General features: G+C 43.9%; 1 protein-coding gene across 4 annotated transcripts in view; it reads left to right on the forward strand.

The window, feature by feature from the left end:
* Positions 1-17,704, forward strand: part of MICAL2 (microtubule associated monooxygenase, calponin and LIM domain containing 2) — a 112,294-nt gene that overhangs the window by 39,893 nt on the left and 54,697 nt on the right. For all 4 annotated transcript variants that reach the window (XR_004418210.1, XM_033062574.1, XM_033062575.1 and 1 more), the window contains exons 5-17: positions 118-219; positions 2,010-2,165; positions 3,067-3,167; positions 4,714-4,971; positions 5,806-5,921; positions 7,547-7,673; positions 7,862-7,952; positions 8,045-8,192; positions 10,881-11,080; positions 11,591-11,703; positions 14,663-14,734; positions 15,256-15,405; positions 16,522-16,626. Coding sequence is in view for 3 of the 4 variants with exons in the window: in XM_033062574.1 (XP_032918465.1) it covers positions 118-219; positions 2,010-2,165; positions 3,067-3,167; positions 4,714-4,971; positions 5,806-5,921; positions 7,547-7,673; positions 7,862-7,952; positions 8,045-8,192; positions 10,881-11,080; positions 11,591-11,703; positions 14,663-14,734; positions 15,256-15,405; positions 16,522-16,626 (1,739 nt within the window). In the remaining variant the exon portion in view is untranslated. The remainder of the gene's footprint in view (positions 1-117; positions 220-2,009; positions 2,166-3,066; positions 3,168-4,713; positions 4,972-5,805; positions 5,922-7,546; positions 7,674-7,861; positions 7,953-8,044; positions 8,193-10,880; positions 11,081-11,590; positions 11,704-14,662; positions 14,735-15,255; positions 15,406-16,521; positions 16,627-17,704) is intronic.

The following is a 17,704-nucleotide window of genomic DNA, read 5'->3' on the forward strand; positions in this document are numbered from 1 at the left end:
TTAAATGATCCAGAGAATGAGAACTGCACCCTTTATCTCTGTGCCCTTTCCTTGCACTCTGAAATCACTTCTCCATTGTGATACTGAAGAATTAATAAAAATCATTTGTGTTTTCAGAGACAGGTTGGAGGGCTGAGTTTCTCCCCATGGACCACCCTTTGTCAGAGTATGAATTTGATGTTATCATTGGTGCAGATGGCCGCAGGAACACGTTAGAAGGTGGGTGAATGTGTGGTTTTAGCCTTATTAGTGCTCTTTAGGTTACCTTGAAAGATCTGACAGTCAGAGAACACAAAGCAGCAGGTTACCTTTCAGTCCACCAGGTCTGTGTGAAAGCTGTTACTTTATGTGGCACCTTTTGGTTTTGTTGTTCAGTTGTAGCTCAAAATAAAAGACATTTAATGTCATTTCCGCTTCTGAGCTCTGTGTGTCCGCACTGCCTACAGAATGCATCGTGGTGCCATTGGGCCTGCTGCAAGGTTAGGTCGTTGTGTGATGATTCAACCTGAAGGAGGCTGACAAGATACATGTCAGGAATTGCACAGCCTTTGCTGCTGTGCTGTGAATTTGCCCTGTGTGCTTGAACTCATGACCAAAAGGTGACTGCCAGGAATTTAATGAAAGCAACAGAGGCTTTGCTTCTTTGTAAATGAGACTGAACTTCAGAAGCAGTTCCTTTAGAAACAATAACAAAAATGATAAATAGCTCTAAGGTGTGGGAGGAGAGGGGGTAAATGTTTCCTGGTCAGAGTCACTGCTGAGAATTCAGAGCACCTGAGCTGTGTTTCTTAGAGAGACACTGCTTAAGCTGCTCCTGCATCACAGGAACAAATCTGTTACTTAATTATGTGTTTCCCTTTTAACTCTAATTATATCCATGCTGATTTCCGTTCTCTAAGTGCACTTTTTCCTTTTTTTTAAAATTAGCTTCATAGTTTGTCTGCTTATTCTTTTATCTGCCAGCCACAATGTGCTTACAGTTAATTCCTCCTAATGCTGGTACTGGAAATTTCCCTACATTGTTGTCCAGCTGTCCCCCATAAAAGACTGTTGGAATAGTCAGGCACCAGCAAAACCTAATTATTCTTATCTCAACTGCAGAGTCTGTTGAGAGGTTAATGTTTATCATCATACCAGGATGCAGGGGAGTGACTGGTGTACAGAAGTTGGTGTTGCCATATCAAATCTATCCCAGTGAAATAATGAGAGTATATCAAGAAGCACAGAGACAAAAATTCATAACCAATTTATTTCTTGTTGTAAAATAACAACATAACATTCTCTGAAGTCATCTGCAATGGGCTAAGCATACTCTAAGGATCCTCTGTCCTACTTCATAATTTAATTACAGCTAAGGGGAACATACAGATAGAAAAGCTTCAATGTGTGATTGCAAGATTGTGGCTTAGGGGGCTCTTTTCAGTGAAAAATGAAAGCAGAGATGAAGCAAGGAACTTCTCAGTTAATCTCACCTTGGAAATACAACAGTTAAGCCACTGAATACTTTTCAATCCCAAATATCTGTCATTAGCTGGTAGTGTGTGCACCTAAGCACTGCTGCAGAGGTTTCTATTTCCCACCTCGTTCTCTGCTGCTTTTGGCTGCTGATCTCTTGCCTCTTTTTTCATGAGGTGTTTACCACCTATATAACAAATACTTAACTTGCCATTTAGTATGTTAAAAATGTCTCCCTCCACTGAAATGGACCTGTTCTATTTCCAGACATGTCAAAAAAATTTAATGTTTTTCTTTAGTCGTAATTTTTTCCTTAACTTCTTCCCTTAGTTCCCCACCCAACCATTTTTTTAGTCCTTATCTTGAATGCAGTGCAGCTCCAGTTTTGCAGCTGAAGATGAGAAGAAAAGATTCTTTACATTCAAAGGAGTTTTGGAGGCCTGGTGGAATCCACTGATGGCATGTTGTTTGATGAAGTATAGGAAAGATACTGAGCTCCCTGAAAGTCCAGTCTGACGTTTGCAGTGGTTTTAATTCCTGTCTTTGCTTCCCAGGCTTCAGGAGGAAGGAATTTCGTGGAAAGCTGGCCATTGCAATCACTGCCAATTTTATAAACAGAAATACAACTGCAGAAGCCAAGGTAGAAGAAATTAGTGGGGTTGCTTTCATCTTCAACCAGAAGTTCTTCCAGGACCTGAAAGAGGAAACGGGTGGGTGCATCCTCATTTGTTCCACTACCAAATACAAGAGGCAGCAGGGGAGCTCTGTGTGCCAGGCCACACTCTTGTTACTGGTAACATCAGGTTTGAATAATGTGGGTAAAAAAATTTCCAAGTGATAAAATGTTGTTGATGTCAGAAGCTTGCAGATGACAGTGTCCATTTATGGTACAGTGGGATGTTTTTTTAGCTTGGGTGTTGCCACATCATGGCTTGTTTAAGTGTTTAAATTTTTCTCAACTACAAAAATGTCTGCTATGTTGAACAAATTTGGAAGAGCATTTTCAGGGCCCGGAGATTTTCCCTTAAGACATAATTTGTTTTGTTACTATCCGTTCACATGCTGAACAGCTTAAACCCTTTGAAAAAGTCTCTGCCCTTGTGGGAGGAGTTTATTCCTGCTTTTTGATGTGTGGAGCTGATAAACTGAGAACTAGAATCTGCTGTAAATACTAAAAATATAAACTGTGAAACACATCTTAATGGAAAGGGGTTTCAGAATAGTTGCATTCACTGTCTGTACAGTCAGTTCTATTATTGATTTACAGCTGATTTTTAAAAAATTATTGTTGAACCCAAACCCTCTGGTTAGGCCCAGAGCCCTAGCAACCCAAACCTCACTTTGTTCCTTGGTAGAACCCCATTCTGGCTCAGAGCTGTTAATGCTGTGGTTACCTGGCTGTTCCCTGACAGAATGCTGAATAACTTCAAACTGTGCTGAGGAAAACTTCTGGTGGGCGAGACCAATCTCCTCTCTAGTTTTGTTTTCTAGCATTTTACCCACTAATCCTTTATCCCAGGAAGGGGAGGCACCTGCTGGGATCAATCCACATTGTTAGAAATGCCACAGGCAGGGCATGGCACTGGCTGACAGATGTGTGTCTCTTTTCAGGGATTGACCTGGAGAATATTGTTTACTACAAAGACAGCACGCATTATTTTGTGATGACAGCAAAAAAGCAGAGTCTTCTGGACAAAGGAGTGATCATTAACGTATGTAAAAATGCTGGTTAAACCCTCTTGTATTTACTTGGCCCAGAGTAAGTGTGAACACCTGCATAAACGCTGGTGCATCTTAGAAAGGGTGTTTGTAGACTTAATCACTTCATTCAAGCTCAGGTCACTTGGATCTTGCTCTGACGTTTTTAGAAATTGCTTTTGCCTTCATTCAGCTCAAAGTTTTAGTAGAAAACTGAAAGCAATACTTCCTAAAATGGCTGAAATGGGATCTTGACTCACCTTGGAAATACAGAGTGGGAACATCACAGAAGGAAATAAAAACCTCAATTATTTAAGGGCGAACTTAGCACAGCTATGTCCAGTTTTTTCAGGCAAATAAGGAAGTGTAAAAACCTACCCCAGGCTAAATTGTAAATTCTCTGAAGTGGGCAAAACATAAAGAAGGCTATAAACATGATGGCTTGACCTTTCAGGGGTACTTGGGATTTTGAGGGGTTTTTTTTTCTTTTTTCTTCTTTTCTTTTTTTCTTCCTCTGTAAAATAGAGTTTATTTTCATTTGTTTCTAAAAAGCGTTATGGCACCACTTAAATTTCCCTTCCTGGAAACTCAAGAGAGGTCAATTTTTCTTGCAAAGCAGGACTGTGCCAAAACAGCCAAGTGTAATTTCCTGAAGGAAGTACTTGTGGGGAGCAGGCAGAAGGGCTCTTGGCTTTCTGATGGGACCACTTAGCTCAGTGCCATGACTCCCTGCCCTTTTGGAGTCAGGGGCTCCTAGGGCAGAGCTGTGTCCAGGATGGGAGAGAGGAGGGGTGGAATCCTTTTGGGGCAGTAGGGCTGGTGTTTGTAGGTGGGGGCAGCCCCAGGGGATCCCTGGGGAGTTCAGAGCAGAGGAGCAGCAGCTATGGCTCATCAGAGCTGTTTTCCTGACCTACTCAGCTCTGAGTGGGAAAAAAAAGCACCCCAGTGTGTCTGGAACAACTGGGCTAATAGGGGTTCTGTGGTATCATCTGTGATTAGGGGTCTCATCCACGATTAGGCTGGAAATAGAACCTGCCTTATTAATAATCACTGCCTTTAAGCAGGATGACCTGTAAAGGCAGGGCCCTTCACCACCCCAGCCCAAAATGAGCAGCAGCAAAGCTGCTACCATCCAGGTGTGAATGTGGAGTTGTTCCTGAGATGTCAGACCCTGAGGCTGAGCCCCACACCTCACAGCAGCAGTGTCTCTGCTCTCCTGTGCTTTCAGATGTGGGGGCACACTTTTCTGTGTGTGCAGAAAAGCCTTGCAGTGATGTGCGTAACATCTTTTGATGTCAGGGAAGCGATGTTCTGAAAACATCACATAACCAAGGAGCTGGGAGGAGCTATAATCCTCCCTTGCAAACAAAGCTGCTCCTTCAGTGTGGGCAAGGAGAGTTTCTCTGGGGCAGTACCAGTCTCTCTGCACTGGCTTTTTGGAGGAGATGACAAGTGTCCCTTGTTTCTTGTTGCTGTGAGATGTGTGAGGCTGCAGCGTTCCAGATCAGGGAGGATATTGGATATTGGAGTTTCTCATCCCACATCCTCCTGTCCTTGCAGGACTCCATTGACACTGAGCTGCTGCTCTGTGGGGAAAATGTGAACCAGAGCAATTTGCTGTCCTACGCCAGAGAAGCTGCTGACTTTGCAACCAACTACCAGCTGCCTTCCTTGGATTTTGCAATTAATCACTATGGGCAGCCAGATGTGGCAATGTTTGATTTTACCTCCATGTATGCCTCTGAGAACGCTGCGCTGGTGAGAGAGAGGCACAGACATCAGCTCCTGGTGGCCCTTGTTGGAGACAGCTTGCTTGAGGTACATCTTGGAATGCCTTCCAAGTAGTATTTTGGTTTTCATTTCCTTGATCCAGCCATTCCATCTACCCTCCAATATCAAATGTCCTCTTTAAGATGTCCTGAAGCAGTGGTACCTTCTTTGGAATAGACATTTTTTCCCCCTTTTTTCTTTTCTCTTTTTTTTGTGCCATGGTTTGTCATAGCTAATGCTTGGCTGGCAGCCTCTGGCTGAGATCCCATTTTGCTTTATGCAAGTTGTGTTTCTGTCTGAAAACTGTGAGCTCCGTGTCCTCAGCTTGGGGGCATGGCATAATTTTACTAAATTCCATCATAGACAAAAACTTGATCCAAATTATTATTGCAGTCCCTTTGCCTTAGTACATTCCCTTTATTTTCTTTCTGAAGTGAAAAGTGTATGCTGCAATTTTTTCTTTTTTAAACTCATGCTGACAGCCTGAAGCATTTGAAAAGAACAGTCCAAAGCAAATTTAGGAGGTGAGAAGGGCATCTCTTTTATATTCTCTTTGAGTAATTCTTGAGTCTTTTTTTTTTCTCAGCCTTCACCTTTTGAAACTAAGACATTTGTTTTTAAATATAAAAGTTAAAAAAGGAAAAAGTGAAAAAAAGTCATCTTTTTTCCCCCTACCTAAGACTTAAAGTAGAGACATTTTGTGCCTCTCCCTTAAGAGAGAGGCATTTTGGCTTGTGTCAAAATTTGCTTTGCATTTTGACTCTTTCCGGGCTATTTTTCCGAGACACTATGAAACCCTAGACTCCAAATTGGCATAGGAAGTTGCTTTTAGTGTAAGCATTGGAGAAGTGTGAGGATTTGGTGTGTGAATGCTTCTTGCAGCCCTTCTGGCCAATGGGCACTGGCTGTGCCAGAGGGTTCCTGGCTGCCTTCGACACGGCGTGGATGGTGAGGAGCTGGGCACAGGGCAAGCCCCCGCTGGAGATCCTGGCTGAGCGGTGAGTGCTGCATCCCAGAACCTGGGCTTTGGGCTTGCTGTGCTTTCTGACCCCCCAGAACACTGCTTGTGACCTAGCCCTTGGAGAAGGCTTCAAATTTGGGTGATGGAGTTAAAATCACGGGTGTGTGGTTAAATAGAAGTGGGTGCTTTCACATGGTGAAGGGTTTGGAATCTGAGGGTTTTATAGCATAGTAATAGGTATGGGACGAGGTGGAAGACTTTGGGTGGTGTCTCTTTTGGTGTTCATCTTCCTTCTTCTTCATGGCTTCAGGCAGTGGTTTCTTCTTGGACAGTCAGTGCTGCACAGAGGGTCACAGGAGTTTGGTTATTGGGTCAAAAGTGTAAATAATATAGGTGTTAATTCTCTATTGGACTGTTTAGATTTAAGAGACCTTGCAGCTAGCTAAGTTCACCTCCATTTTGCTCACTTTTAGTTGGTAGCCAAAACTGTTGCTGAATTCTCTGTGCATTAGATAAGACTTAATAAACAACCAAACCCCAACAGGAGAAAATCCATCTCCTTCGTGTATTTTTTTAATCCTGGCTCTGAGTGAAGTCAGAAGAAACTTCAGACAAATTACTAATTAAGTGGTGCTAACACCACTTAATCTGTTACATGGTCCCCAGCATTTCTAGTGCTGGGAAGAGCCACAGCAGTGGTAGAAGGCAGTGGACTCAGAAAGCTCTCATAATATTGCTATTATTAGGGTTTAAATCACTGATTTATGTCACTTAAGTGTGATCCTTAAAGAAATGAACCAAAGAGACCTTGTATCAAAAAAGCCCAAACCTCCAACCATCTCAACACCTGTCTTTTATCATAAAAATAAAAAAAAAATTCTGTAAGGGGTCTAAATAGTTCTTCAGCGCTAGCAGCTTCCAGAGTTGGTCTCTGTGATTTTAACTCTGCAGTTTAGCTTAGTGGTGCTGATAAATATGTGGCAAAGGAGAATTGTTGTAATGCTGCACCAGAAGTTTTTTTGACTGGAGCAAGAAAATCTATAAAGTACAGTGGCAGTCCTGGTGTCACCATGGTGTGATGGTTGAAGTTGCTGACTGAGGTCCTGCTGGCAGCCACCCTGCTGTTTTGGGGCAGAGTAATGGGGAGAGTCATGGCTGTGGGAATGCAAGCAGGAGCTTTACCAACCTCAGCTCTCTGGGAAGCTGTAAGGTACAAGTCTGTGGGATGACTCAAACACGGCCTAGTCCCAAATGGAAAATTGAACAGCATAGGGAAAAAAGCTGTGGTGGTTATAGGAACTGCAGGATGACAGGATTTAGTGCTACTATGTGGTAAAGAACTTACTCCTTGAGTAGATGCTAAAACAAAACCAGATGACTGGATGATGTAACCTCCTTTTTTTTCCCTTCTTTTTCTTGCTGACTTCCTGCCTCAGGAAAATATGGGCATAAGCTCTAAGTGTCTGTCTTGTCCCTTTTCTGTCTGGCATCCTTCTGTTGAGTGAGGATAGGAAATGGGATGGATGCATTATGCATTTAGTCCTTAACACTTGTCCTGGCAGAACCATAGTAAGGTTCAGGCAGCTGCAAAAAACCCCCACTCTCTTTCTATAATAAATATTTATTTTAATACATAACTCTTGCATCCTTTTCCTCTACAAGAGAGAGCATTTATCGGCTCTTGCCTCAGACGACCCCTGAAAATATTAATAAGAACTTTGACCAGTACACCATCGACCCGGGAACCAGATACCCGAACTTGAACTCCAGCTGTGTTCGGCCTCACCAGGTCAGTACTGAAAAGGCTTGCTTGTGAAATCACTTCTTTTTTTGTCAAGGGTAAACAGAGCTGCAAGGAGTGTGTAAACAAAATCTTCAGGGGACTCCTTATTTTAGAACCAGCTTCTGATAAAGTTAACCTGGAAACAAAACTGGTTTTTTGTCTGGTGTTATGCTGGTAATTGCTTTTCCTTGTAGGTGAGGCAATTATATGTTACCAATGAGCTGCAGCAGTGTCCTCTTGAGAGGGTGAGCTCCATCAGAAGATCAGTGAACCTCAGAAGACAAGGTAAGTGGCACCTCCTGTTTGCTATGCCTTTGCATTTGTGGCCTTCTGAGCACACAAAAGGTGACTGAAACTTTGCTCTCCTGTTTGTGCAGAGTCAGATATTCGGCCCAACAAGCTTTTGACGTGGTGCCAGAAGCAGACAGAGGGGTACAGGAACGTGAATGTCACTGACCTGACCACCTCCTGGAAAAGTGGCCTTGCCCTGTGTGCCATCATCCATCGCTTCAGGCCTGACCTCATGTGAGTGACACCTGTGGAGCTCCCTGGGTGAGGCATTTGGGCAGTGTGAGACCAGCCAGGACACCCCTGGCACTCTGCAGTCCCTTCTGTGGCTGCTTTCTGCAGGGAAGTGCACACCATGGCCAGGTTTGGGGGTGGACAGGGTGGGCTTGGGTTTGCTTTGTTTCTTCTGTATGCCCTTGCCTGTAGTTTAAAATGAAATAGATGTGCTTTCAAAGAGCTGGGAAGGCTTTGAACCCTCTGATTTATCATGGTTGTGGGAGTCACGTGTCTATCTAAAACAAAATTTGCAGTTCTGGGGGAAGGTGTGGAGCTGTGTTCCTGGATCCCTGGAGACAGGTTTTAGTGTTTGTTTGAAAGCACAACCATGAAGCCCTGAATTACAGATGTGCTGTGTGAGCCTGGAGTGAGCCATCCTGTGTGCTGGACTGGCTGCTGTGACAGTCAGGCAGGGAAATGTTGGACCAGGGAGGTGGAGGTTTTGCACAGAGCCCTTTCAATGGGCACAGCAAGGGCTGGGCTTTGCAAATGAACTGCCCTAGGGGTTGAGTGTGAGCCAGCATTCCCCTTTTGGCACAGTTCCTGGTGTCCTAGTGCTGCATGACCCAACTTCATGCATCTGAATATTCTGTAATGTCCCATAGTTAGATACAAGTGCGTAACAGGTGCCAGGAAATGGCAATTGCTGGCACTGCTGGCTGCAGTCAGTGGGGTGACTGACTCTCTTCTCACCAGTCCCCAAAATGCAGTGGATGCATTCTCTTGTCTTCCTACAGAGCCTTAGGAGTCATACATGAATTACTGTCCACCTCCTTTTATTGTGGATAAAGGAAAGGAATGATTGAGCTTTTTTATGAGGTGTGACAAATTGGAAAAAATAGGAGTGGTACCTAGGGTGCTTGTTTGTACAGTTTTGCCAGAGGAAGAGCTGAGACTTTAAGAATAGGGTATTTTGTTGCCTTGGATTAGTTCAAAGCAATTGGAATTATGGGTGTTTTTGGGGGAGAGGGTACAGAAAGCAAAGTAATCTTTGCTGCCTGTGGAAAACATGTTCTCTACACTGCTCTCTATGAAGTGGATAAATTTATCTTCCTGAGCTAACAGACCTCCTGCTGTTCAATTAATGTTGTGTTTGGATCTTGTTGGCTTTTTGTATTCAATGAGCCTGGAGGAGGACTTGGCTGGATGAGAGCCAGGCAGGCAGGAGAGGTGGCTGCCAGTGACAGCCCCCAGCTTCAGAAATGGCCAGTGGGTGGGAGAGAGAAGAGGAGAAATGCTTTGGGGATTCAAAAACTCACATTCCACTGCGAGGAGAAAGAAACTACCCTGCCTGGAGCTTTGTAATTTATTCACATGTTTATTTTAATCACGAATTTTGGAAGCTGTTCAAAAGATCAGAGTCTTAGAATAGGTCCCATAGAAACTGGATTAGAGAAGTGGATAACAGAGTTCCAGATGTGTGATGTACTTATTTAGTGCACTGCTAAATTCAGCTGGGACCTGGACAGGAGATCACTGCTCAGACTGTGCATGTAACACTTTAAAAAAGGAAAGGTGGTGCCTGTGCATGTGTGTGCACACATACAGCATGCTCCTTCCATGGAATACTGCCCTAAATTTATTCTTCCTGGCTTTGATGATTTATAGAACTAATTGAACCCAAGTCATCTGTTGCCAATGGACAAAGTCTGTAGTAGTCCAGCTGTACTTGGAGAAGGAAAAGGTGTTTTAGCAATTCTGAGGAAGAACTGCATCTCTCCATAAATAAAGGGATCTTTTCTTGGGGGACTACATCAAGGTCCAGTTCAGTGAAAAAGCTTTTAAATTTCCTATCTGCCAAATAACAAATATTTCTGCAATAAGGGGATTAGTAAGGCTCTTACCTTTGGCACTGTGTGGACCCCGAGCTCTGGCCCAGTGAGATGCCAGTGCCTTCATTCCTGGTGCTGCTGTGCCATTGGCATGGCACACTGCTATTCCCAGAGGGATCAGGGATGCCCAGCTGTTCCCAGAGGGATCAGGGATGCCCAGCTGTTGCCAGAGGGATCAGGGATGCAGTTGAAGGATCAGGGATGCCCTGCTGTTCCCAGAGGGATCAGGGATGCAGTGGAAGGATCAGGGATGCCCTGCTGTTCCCAGAGGGATCAGGGATGCAGTGGAAGGATCAGGGATGCCCTGCTGTTCCCAGAGGGATCAGGGATGCAGTGGAAGGATCAGGGATGCCCTGCTGTTCCCAGAGGGATCAGGGGTGCCCTGCTGTTCCCAGAGGGATCAGGAATGTCCTGCTGTTCCTAGAGGGATCAGAGATGCAGTGGAAGGATCAGGGATGCTGTGCTGTTCCCAGAGGGATCAGGGATGCAGTTGAGGGATCAGGGATGCCCTGCTGTTCCCAGAGGGATCAAGGATGCAGTGGAAGGATCAGGGATGCAGTGGAAGGATCAGGGATGCCCTGCTGTTCCTAGAGGGATCAGGGATGCAGTGGAAGGATCAGGGATGCAGTGGAAGGATCAGGGATGCAGTGGAAGGATCAGGGATGCAGTTGAAGGATCAGGGATGCCGTGCTGTTCCCAGAGGGATCAGGGATGCCCTGCTGTTCCCAGAGGGATCAGGGATGCAGTTGAAGGATCAGGGATGCCCTGCTGTTCCCAGAGGGATCAGTGACACAGCCTTACCCCTGCTCTGCTCCAGTGACTTCGAGGCTCTGAAGGAGGACGACGTGGTGAGGAACAACCAGCTGGCGTTCGACGTGGCCGAGCAGGAGTTCGGGATCCCGCCGGTGACCACGGGCCAGGAGCTGGGCTCGGCTGGGGAGCCCGACAAGCTCAGCATGGTGCTCTACCTGTCCAAGTTCTACGAGCTCTTCCGGGGCACCCCTCTGCGAGCTGTGGGTGAGCACGGGGCTGTGGAGTGGGGAGGGGGCGGCTCCTCGTCCTGGCTGCCCACCAGCACTGCTCTGCAGCCAAGAGTCCTGTCCCAGCTGAGCCATCCTGGCCTGCAAGAGCTTCCCCTCTTAACACAGGAAAAAGGGGGAAACTTGATGGAACACCAGGGTTTTGTGGGTCCTTGGTGGTTTCAGGGAGGAGGAGCAGCTGGATAATTGCTGCCTGACATCATGAGGTCGTGTATCAAGGTCTGCACACAGCACATCCATGCTTGTGTTTTTATTTTTTTAAAAAGCACTGTATGTACTTTTCTATTATGTATTATAATATATTAGTATTATGTATGTATTATTGTATTATGAACATACAATGTTCTACACTGTATGTATTTACTTTTATTTGCCTGTTTCTTATATATAATTGCTACCAGCACTCAACTGGGAAGCTTTGGCTCAGTCAGAATAATTTAAAAACAAATCTAAGTAAATACCCTAAGCAGTTGGTTTTTTTCAACAGATGCTGCTGAGAAGCAAAATGGAGAAAATAATGATCTTGGTTCAGCAAAATCATCGAATTTCATCTTTAATAATTATATCAATTTAACTTTGCCAAGAAAACGAGTACCGAAGGTGAGTTGTGGAGCAAGACTTGCTCTATGAATAATATTTTTTTTTCAGGAAAGATTAAAATTAATTTTCAGGCTCAGAAATAAGGGGTTTATGTATACACTGCTATAATTTTCTGAGCTATTTCTACCTGCTAGAAAGAGTCCTGTAGCTCTGTATTCCTGAAGTTAAATATACAGCCATTCTACTATATACCAGCTCAGATAATCAGTGCTATGCTGGACTGTTTATTGATTGCTTGATTTTTGAAAGAAGCAGTGATTTGCACAGTTTGTGGGTGCTGTCAGGGTTCTGAAAGGAAGCTTTCCAGCTCTTACAGGAGAAGCCTGCAATGGTGACAAACAGTGGGCAGGGTGATCAGCAGCTCTGGGATAACAATCTCTTAGTCATGCCCATGTACTTTTCTCTCGTGGACACTTATTAATGAAAACTTACTGACAGACCCTGTTATGTTCCTGTATTATAAAAATATCCATGCCCATACATGCTGTGATTGAGGACTACAGAGCCTTCAAGCTTTGCAGGGCCTGAATTAGCACATGCACACATCTGCTGCATTTGTCAGTGTTTTAATATACTACTTTTTAAATTTGCTGCTCTCTTGTCTTGTAGAAATGTGATTGCTATTTTTTTTTTACCTGAAGAATTACTCCAGAATTCCCAGATACTTCCTACACTGACTTTTGTCTTGAATATTTTCTATCCACAAACGTTTTTTCAAAACTTGTGGACAGTCAATTGTCCAGTAACTTCAAATATCCTTGTTAGGAAATAATTTATTCGTGCCACCCACATATACACAAAACAAAGTGACCTGATAGCCAAGCACTGAGAAACCAAACAGGCAGAGTAAACTTTGTGCTTTTTCTCGTGGGTGACTTCTTTAGAAGAAAAACCTTCATTGTGACCACAATGTTTTTTTTCCACTGAGTTGTTTGCAGAAGTAAGTAGACTTTTAGCAGTGGGGAGAGCTTTCCATTACTGAGCCCTAGAGCCTCTGATTACCCTCCTGTCACGAAATAAGCCTTCTGTCATAGCAGGAGCTGGAGTTCTTGGCAGTACATGAAAGCACGAGGTGATTTGCTTGGAGGGCCCCTGAGGTTTCACACTGCAGGGGCTCGTTGGGAACCAGGAGTGGAAGTGTTTATTTCCCAAATCAGCTTGGAAAACAAGGCATTTTGTGTGAGCTTCTGCAGCTCTGTCCTGGATGGGCTGTGAAACCAAGCAAGGTGGGTTGGGTACTTGGGTTAGGACAGATTTGGGAGGGCCATAAGCAGCTGAAACTGGCTGGGAAATGAAGCTGCTTGAGTTTTAGGGTTCAGTTTTAGGGTTCTTTCCTCTGCAGAAAGTGGTGCTGGGCATTACCCAGGTGTGCACACATCTATCACATTTCCTCTCCAGGCTTTAGGAGAGAAGACTGTTGCTGCTGAACTTCCCATGGTAGGCAGTTTGTCCTTGGATTGGGCTGGAGGAAGGATCCTTATCTGGGACAGGCTGTGAGGGACCAGGAAGCAGAGCCTGGAGCTGGGGTGGCTGTGGCTGTTCTGGCAGCCTGTGCTGAGCTGGATCATGTTTTCCATTCTCTGAGTGTCAGCCTGGCTGGAAAGGAACTGAGATTTCCTGTGCTCCAGACTAATAAATGAATGGAGGTGTTTACACAATGCAGGGCGCAGCCCTTTTGGAGTCTTGCTTGGCAATTAAATTGCTTTGTCTTTCACTTCTTTGTCAGCGTGTTAATGAGTCCTTTATGTCAGATTTCTGAAAGGGAGCATCTTGCTTGCTCCATTCACTCAAGCAAAATCTGCTTTCATGTGGCCAGGGCTATTATGCAGAATACATTGTGCTGTGGTGTGTTCACCCTTTCTGGGTGGACTGATGACTGTAGGTGCTGCAAAGCTGGGTTGTGTTGAGCTGCTGCTTGAAAGAAAATGTACCAAAGCAGACAAAGCAACTGAAATATTGTCATCTGATTCTTATATTGTCATCTGATTCCTTTGGTGTTTGCCCACAAGTTGTTTGGGATTACTTGTCTTCACTGCATTTATTTCCAACAGTCTATGTGTAAAAAGGAAGCCAGCATTCTTTGATCTTTCTCTCTTTATTTCTTTTTGAGGATTTTTAAGTTGACTGAGCAGGCACTAAATTGCAGCATGGGCAAATGCAAATAAGTGGAATGTAGTTTATTGTTCATAAATGATCACTGTATCAAATCTTCACAACTGAGTATTACAAGAAGTGATAAAACTTTCCAAGCACTGACCAGTTTTGAAGTTTGTGCAGGCTGAGTATGAAGCATTACTGATTTGTGTAATCTCTAGTTGAGTAAAATAATGAAATACGTGCGTGGCTTGAGCACAAAAGAAGTAATTTGGTTGCTTAAGTATTGTAATGTTCAACCAGAGTGGGGGAGGTGAACTTTATGAGGGAGACAGATCTTTAACAGCTCAAAAAAGGAGGTATGATTGTGCTATGAATTCATGATCTGCATGCAGATAGGTTAAGAGAGATTTGGGGGCTGCAGTGAAAGTGAGGGGTTTCTGGATTTTGTTACTTCTGTGGAAGTCAGTGCAGGCTAGCTGAAAATTCACAGAATAACTCGTGCTGGAGAACCTTTTTCTTCAAGGACATGTTAGTGCTTTATGAATTATAAACTCCTCTGTAGTGGAAGAGGGAAGGATAAACACCCAAGCTGTAGGGCCTGTGTCCAGCACAGGGTTCTGACAGGCTGGAGTGCAGTGAAAGCTGCACCAGGCCTGTGGGACAGTTCTAGGTGCAGGAGGGGCAATCCTGCTGAGCTGGGGTGAGATGGGGCAGCCAGACCCCGATGCTGGCACTGCTCCCTGGGTGTGCTGGCTGGGCACAGACCTGGGCATGGGACTGCTGATCCTGGCAGGGAGTGCTGGGCTGAGCCTGGGAGCTGCTGCACTAACCCGTGGAACTTGTTTTGGCTTTGCCCTTTCAGGCTGAAGGGAAAGCAGAGGAGAACGAGACCAACAAAAGGCGTCGGAAAGGGCTCTTTGGTGTCTTTGAGCAGGTTGGTGTTCAGTGTTACCCACCCCTGCCCAGCTCCCTGGTGGGAGGAAAAAAAACCTCTTCCCTGAAACCTTGAACTTACTGTGGTGTGCACTAAAGAAGAGCTCAATTAATTTAAATCATTTGGCAAGGAGAGAGCACTAACTAAATTGCACTAATTTTTGTTCTGACACAATAACATTTAAGGTACTGGATTTTTTTTTCCTTTTCCTAACTCAGCTGATTAGACAATTTTTTATTCGAAGAGTTTGCATTGCAGCTTGGTTTCTAGCCCATCTCTGATCAGTCACCTTTGTGACTCTGCTTTATGAACAGCAGGGCTGATTAATGTTCCCTTTTACTGTACTCAGGGACCCAGAAAATACTTTTTGGTGACTTTTGCATGCTAAACATGTCATTTTAGTATACTGCAGACTGTATTTCCTTTCACCCTTTGCTGATAAGGATGTTATCTCTCTCACCTCTCCCTTCATGAGTGCTGTAGGAAACCTAAGAAAAACACAGTTTGTTGTTTCCTTGCAGACTGCAGGCTTTCCAAGCCAGGGGACAAACAATGGGAAAGAACAGAGTGATGGCAGAGAAGGACTGAACCAGAACAAAGTCAAATCAATGGCAACTCAGCTGCTGGCAAAGTTTGAAGAGAATACTTCCAATACAACTCTGCGAAGACAGGTAGGTCACAGATGAACGTGGAAATCATCTCTGAAATTAAACTGTAGGCCCTCTTTGTGAAGGTGGTGCAGATTTCCAAGGGAAGTCTGGTTGAAGTGGGTTGTCTTTTAATTTGCATAAAGAATTAAAAAAGTATTTCTCTCAATACTTGCTGAATAAATACAACTCTCACAGATCGACTAATGCATGTAAATATAATGTATTGTTATGTGTTATAGCATCTAGAAATCTCATGAGAGTCAGGAGTTTGTTATGTGGAAGTCTAAGCTGGCTGCATACAGTATTGCAGAAGGCCTGTTGTTGCCTGTGTTTTTCAAATAAAGGACACTGCATGTCCTGTGGAGTCTGTCTTTATGGAAAATCTCTAGATTGTCAAAGTGTCAAAAGGATACTTTAATCTTTTGCAAGATATTTCAGGCTGCCATTTCCATTCCAAAACTAGGCAGAGTGGAACACGTTTGTGCATTGTACAGCATTTTCATGGTTTGTTGTTAAATGTGGCTGGAGGTGTTTGAAAAACAGTCCCATGCTGCCAGTGTGGGGATGAGAAGCTCAAAATCACATTTCAGCCAGGAACAGTTGGGATCAGCAGAGTTTGGTCCTGTCACTGGCAAGATCTGAAGGATGAGCAAGGTGTGGATGTTTTGACAAAGGTGGTGGCTTTTTAAAATTCTTTGTCCTTGTATCTGCCTGTTTATTTAAATATTTAGGCCCTCCAGTAGTGTAGGCTTTAGAGATGTCCAGTGACTTTCTGTATCCTTGAACCAAAGTTGTTTGCACACTACCTGGCTACTTGTCAATGCCCTGAGCTTTCTGTGTGTGGTAAGTGGCCAGAGATTTCCTTGGCCATGCTGAAGGAAGTTATTCTGATCATAAACTCTGGTTAAAAGTACTGAATGTGTTCAACTTTAGCTATATCTTTGATGGTAGGAGTTGCTAATAAAATGGGTAGGCAGAAAAAAAAATCTGCAGAATGTGTTGTTAAGCTTCATAGAAATGTCTTTAAAAGCAGTTTTTACTTCTTTCTGCCTCAGAACTTCTTTGAATCCTATTTACTGTCTTTCTTTTTTTTCTCTCCTTCACTCTGTTTCTGCAATTCTTAAAATGCTTTCCAAGGAGCTAACAGATAGAGCAGCCCTGCTGTCCTCTGAGCCTCCTGTCAATCCTCGCTTTGCTAAACCCATGGATCCAAGCCTTCTCCCACCTCAGCCAAAAAGGCAGGTAGGAAGCTCCTGTGGGTAGCACCTGGCAAGCACAGCATTCCTCTTGCTGCTGGGAACTCGGTTACTGCAGAGCTGCACAAGATACAAAGCAATACTTGCAATTGGGATGGGATCTGCAGAGGTCTCAGACACATTTAGCTGGAAATTGTGAACACACATTAGAAGTTTATTTTACACCTGCTTTGCCAGGTGAGAAGACTCTCTGAAAGTGTGAAAATACCCTGAAAACACAAGGGTTGATTTCTGTGTTGGCACATCTAGGCTCCAAATTGTATGAATGTAATTACACAGCTGCATTAACATGTGAGAAAACTACAGCAGTACCCGAAAATTCGTGCATGTGCTCAGTGCTTTGGGCTCTTGTAATGATAAAGCTAAGAGAGAAACCTGGCAAAAATGTCTGAGATAAAAGCTTGAGCATTGAAAAGCTGATATTAATGCCCAGGTGTTTAATTTCTCTAAGTAGAACTTGTGATAGGAATTTCTGCTGAAAGCTCTTTTGCAGCTTCACATATATGAGGAAAAATGTTGACAGTGTAGTCTGAATTTTTCTCTTAGTACTTTCACTGAAAGCAATCTCATCTCAAACAGTATTGATATTCACTTTACATCAGAGTTTTAAACTGAAATAAACATTCTGCAGTGGCACTTGAAGAGCAGTCTGCAGTGAAATGAGATCTGTATTGCATGTGGAAATCTGCAGCTCAGAAGCTATTTTATATGAGAACTCAAATTCAGAGATGTGTTCTGAAGTCCTCAGAAAATGCCTTAAATCTGAAATACATTATATACTGATTTGGGTCAGACTAGATCTAGAACTATGGCAAGAACTGCTGAAATCCTCATAAATATAATTTGATTATAAGCTTAGTTTCAGGCAGATGTGATGCTAGAAAAACCCAACCCAAAACTTTTGCTGTAAACCCTAGAAGATGTTCTTCTGCAGTGCTGCTGTGTGAGGTTACTCACAAAACCTCAAACCTAGAGAAGGATGTCCAGGCCTGCACTAGATTTCAGTGCATGTGCAGGAGCAGCAGAAGTGCAGTAGAAGTGTGCAAAGAGTGGTGTGAGAAGAT

The sequence above is a fragment of the Catharus ustulatus genome, chromosome 6 (assembly GCF_009819885.2).
Source record: "Catharus ustulatus isolate bCatUst1 chromosome 6, bCatUst1.pri.v2, whole genome shotgun sequence".
In the NCBI taxonomy this organism is placed as follows: domain Eukaryota; kingdom Metazoa; phylum Chordata; class Aves; order Passeriformes; family Turdidae; genus Catharus; species Catharus ustulatus.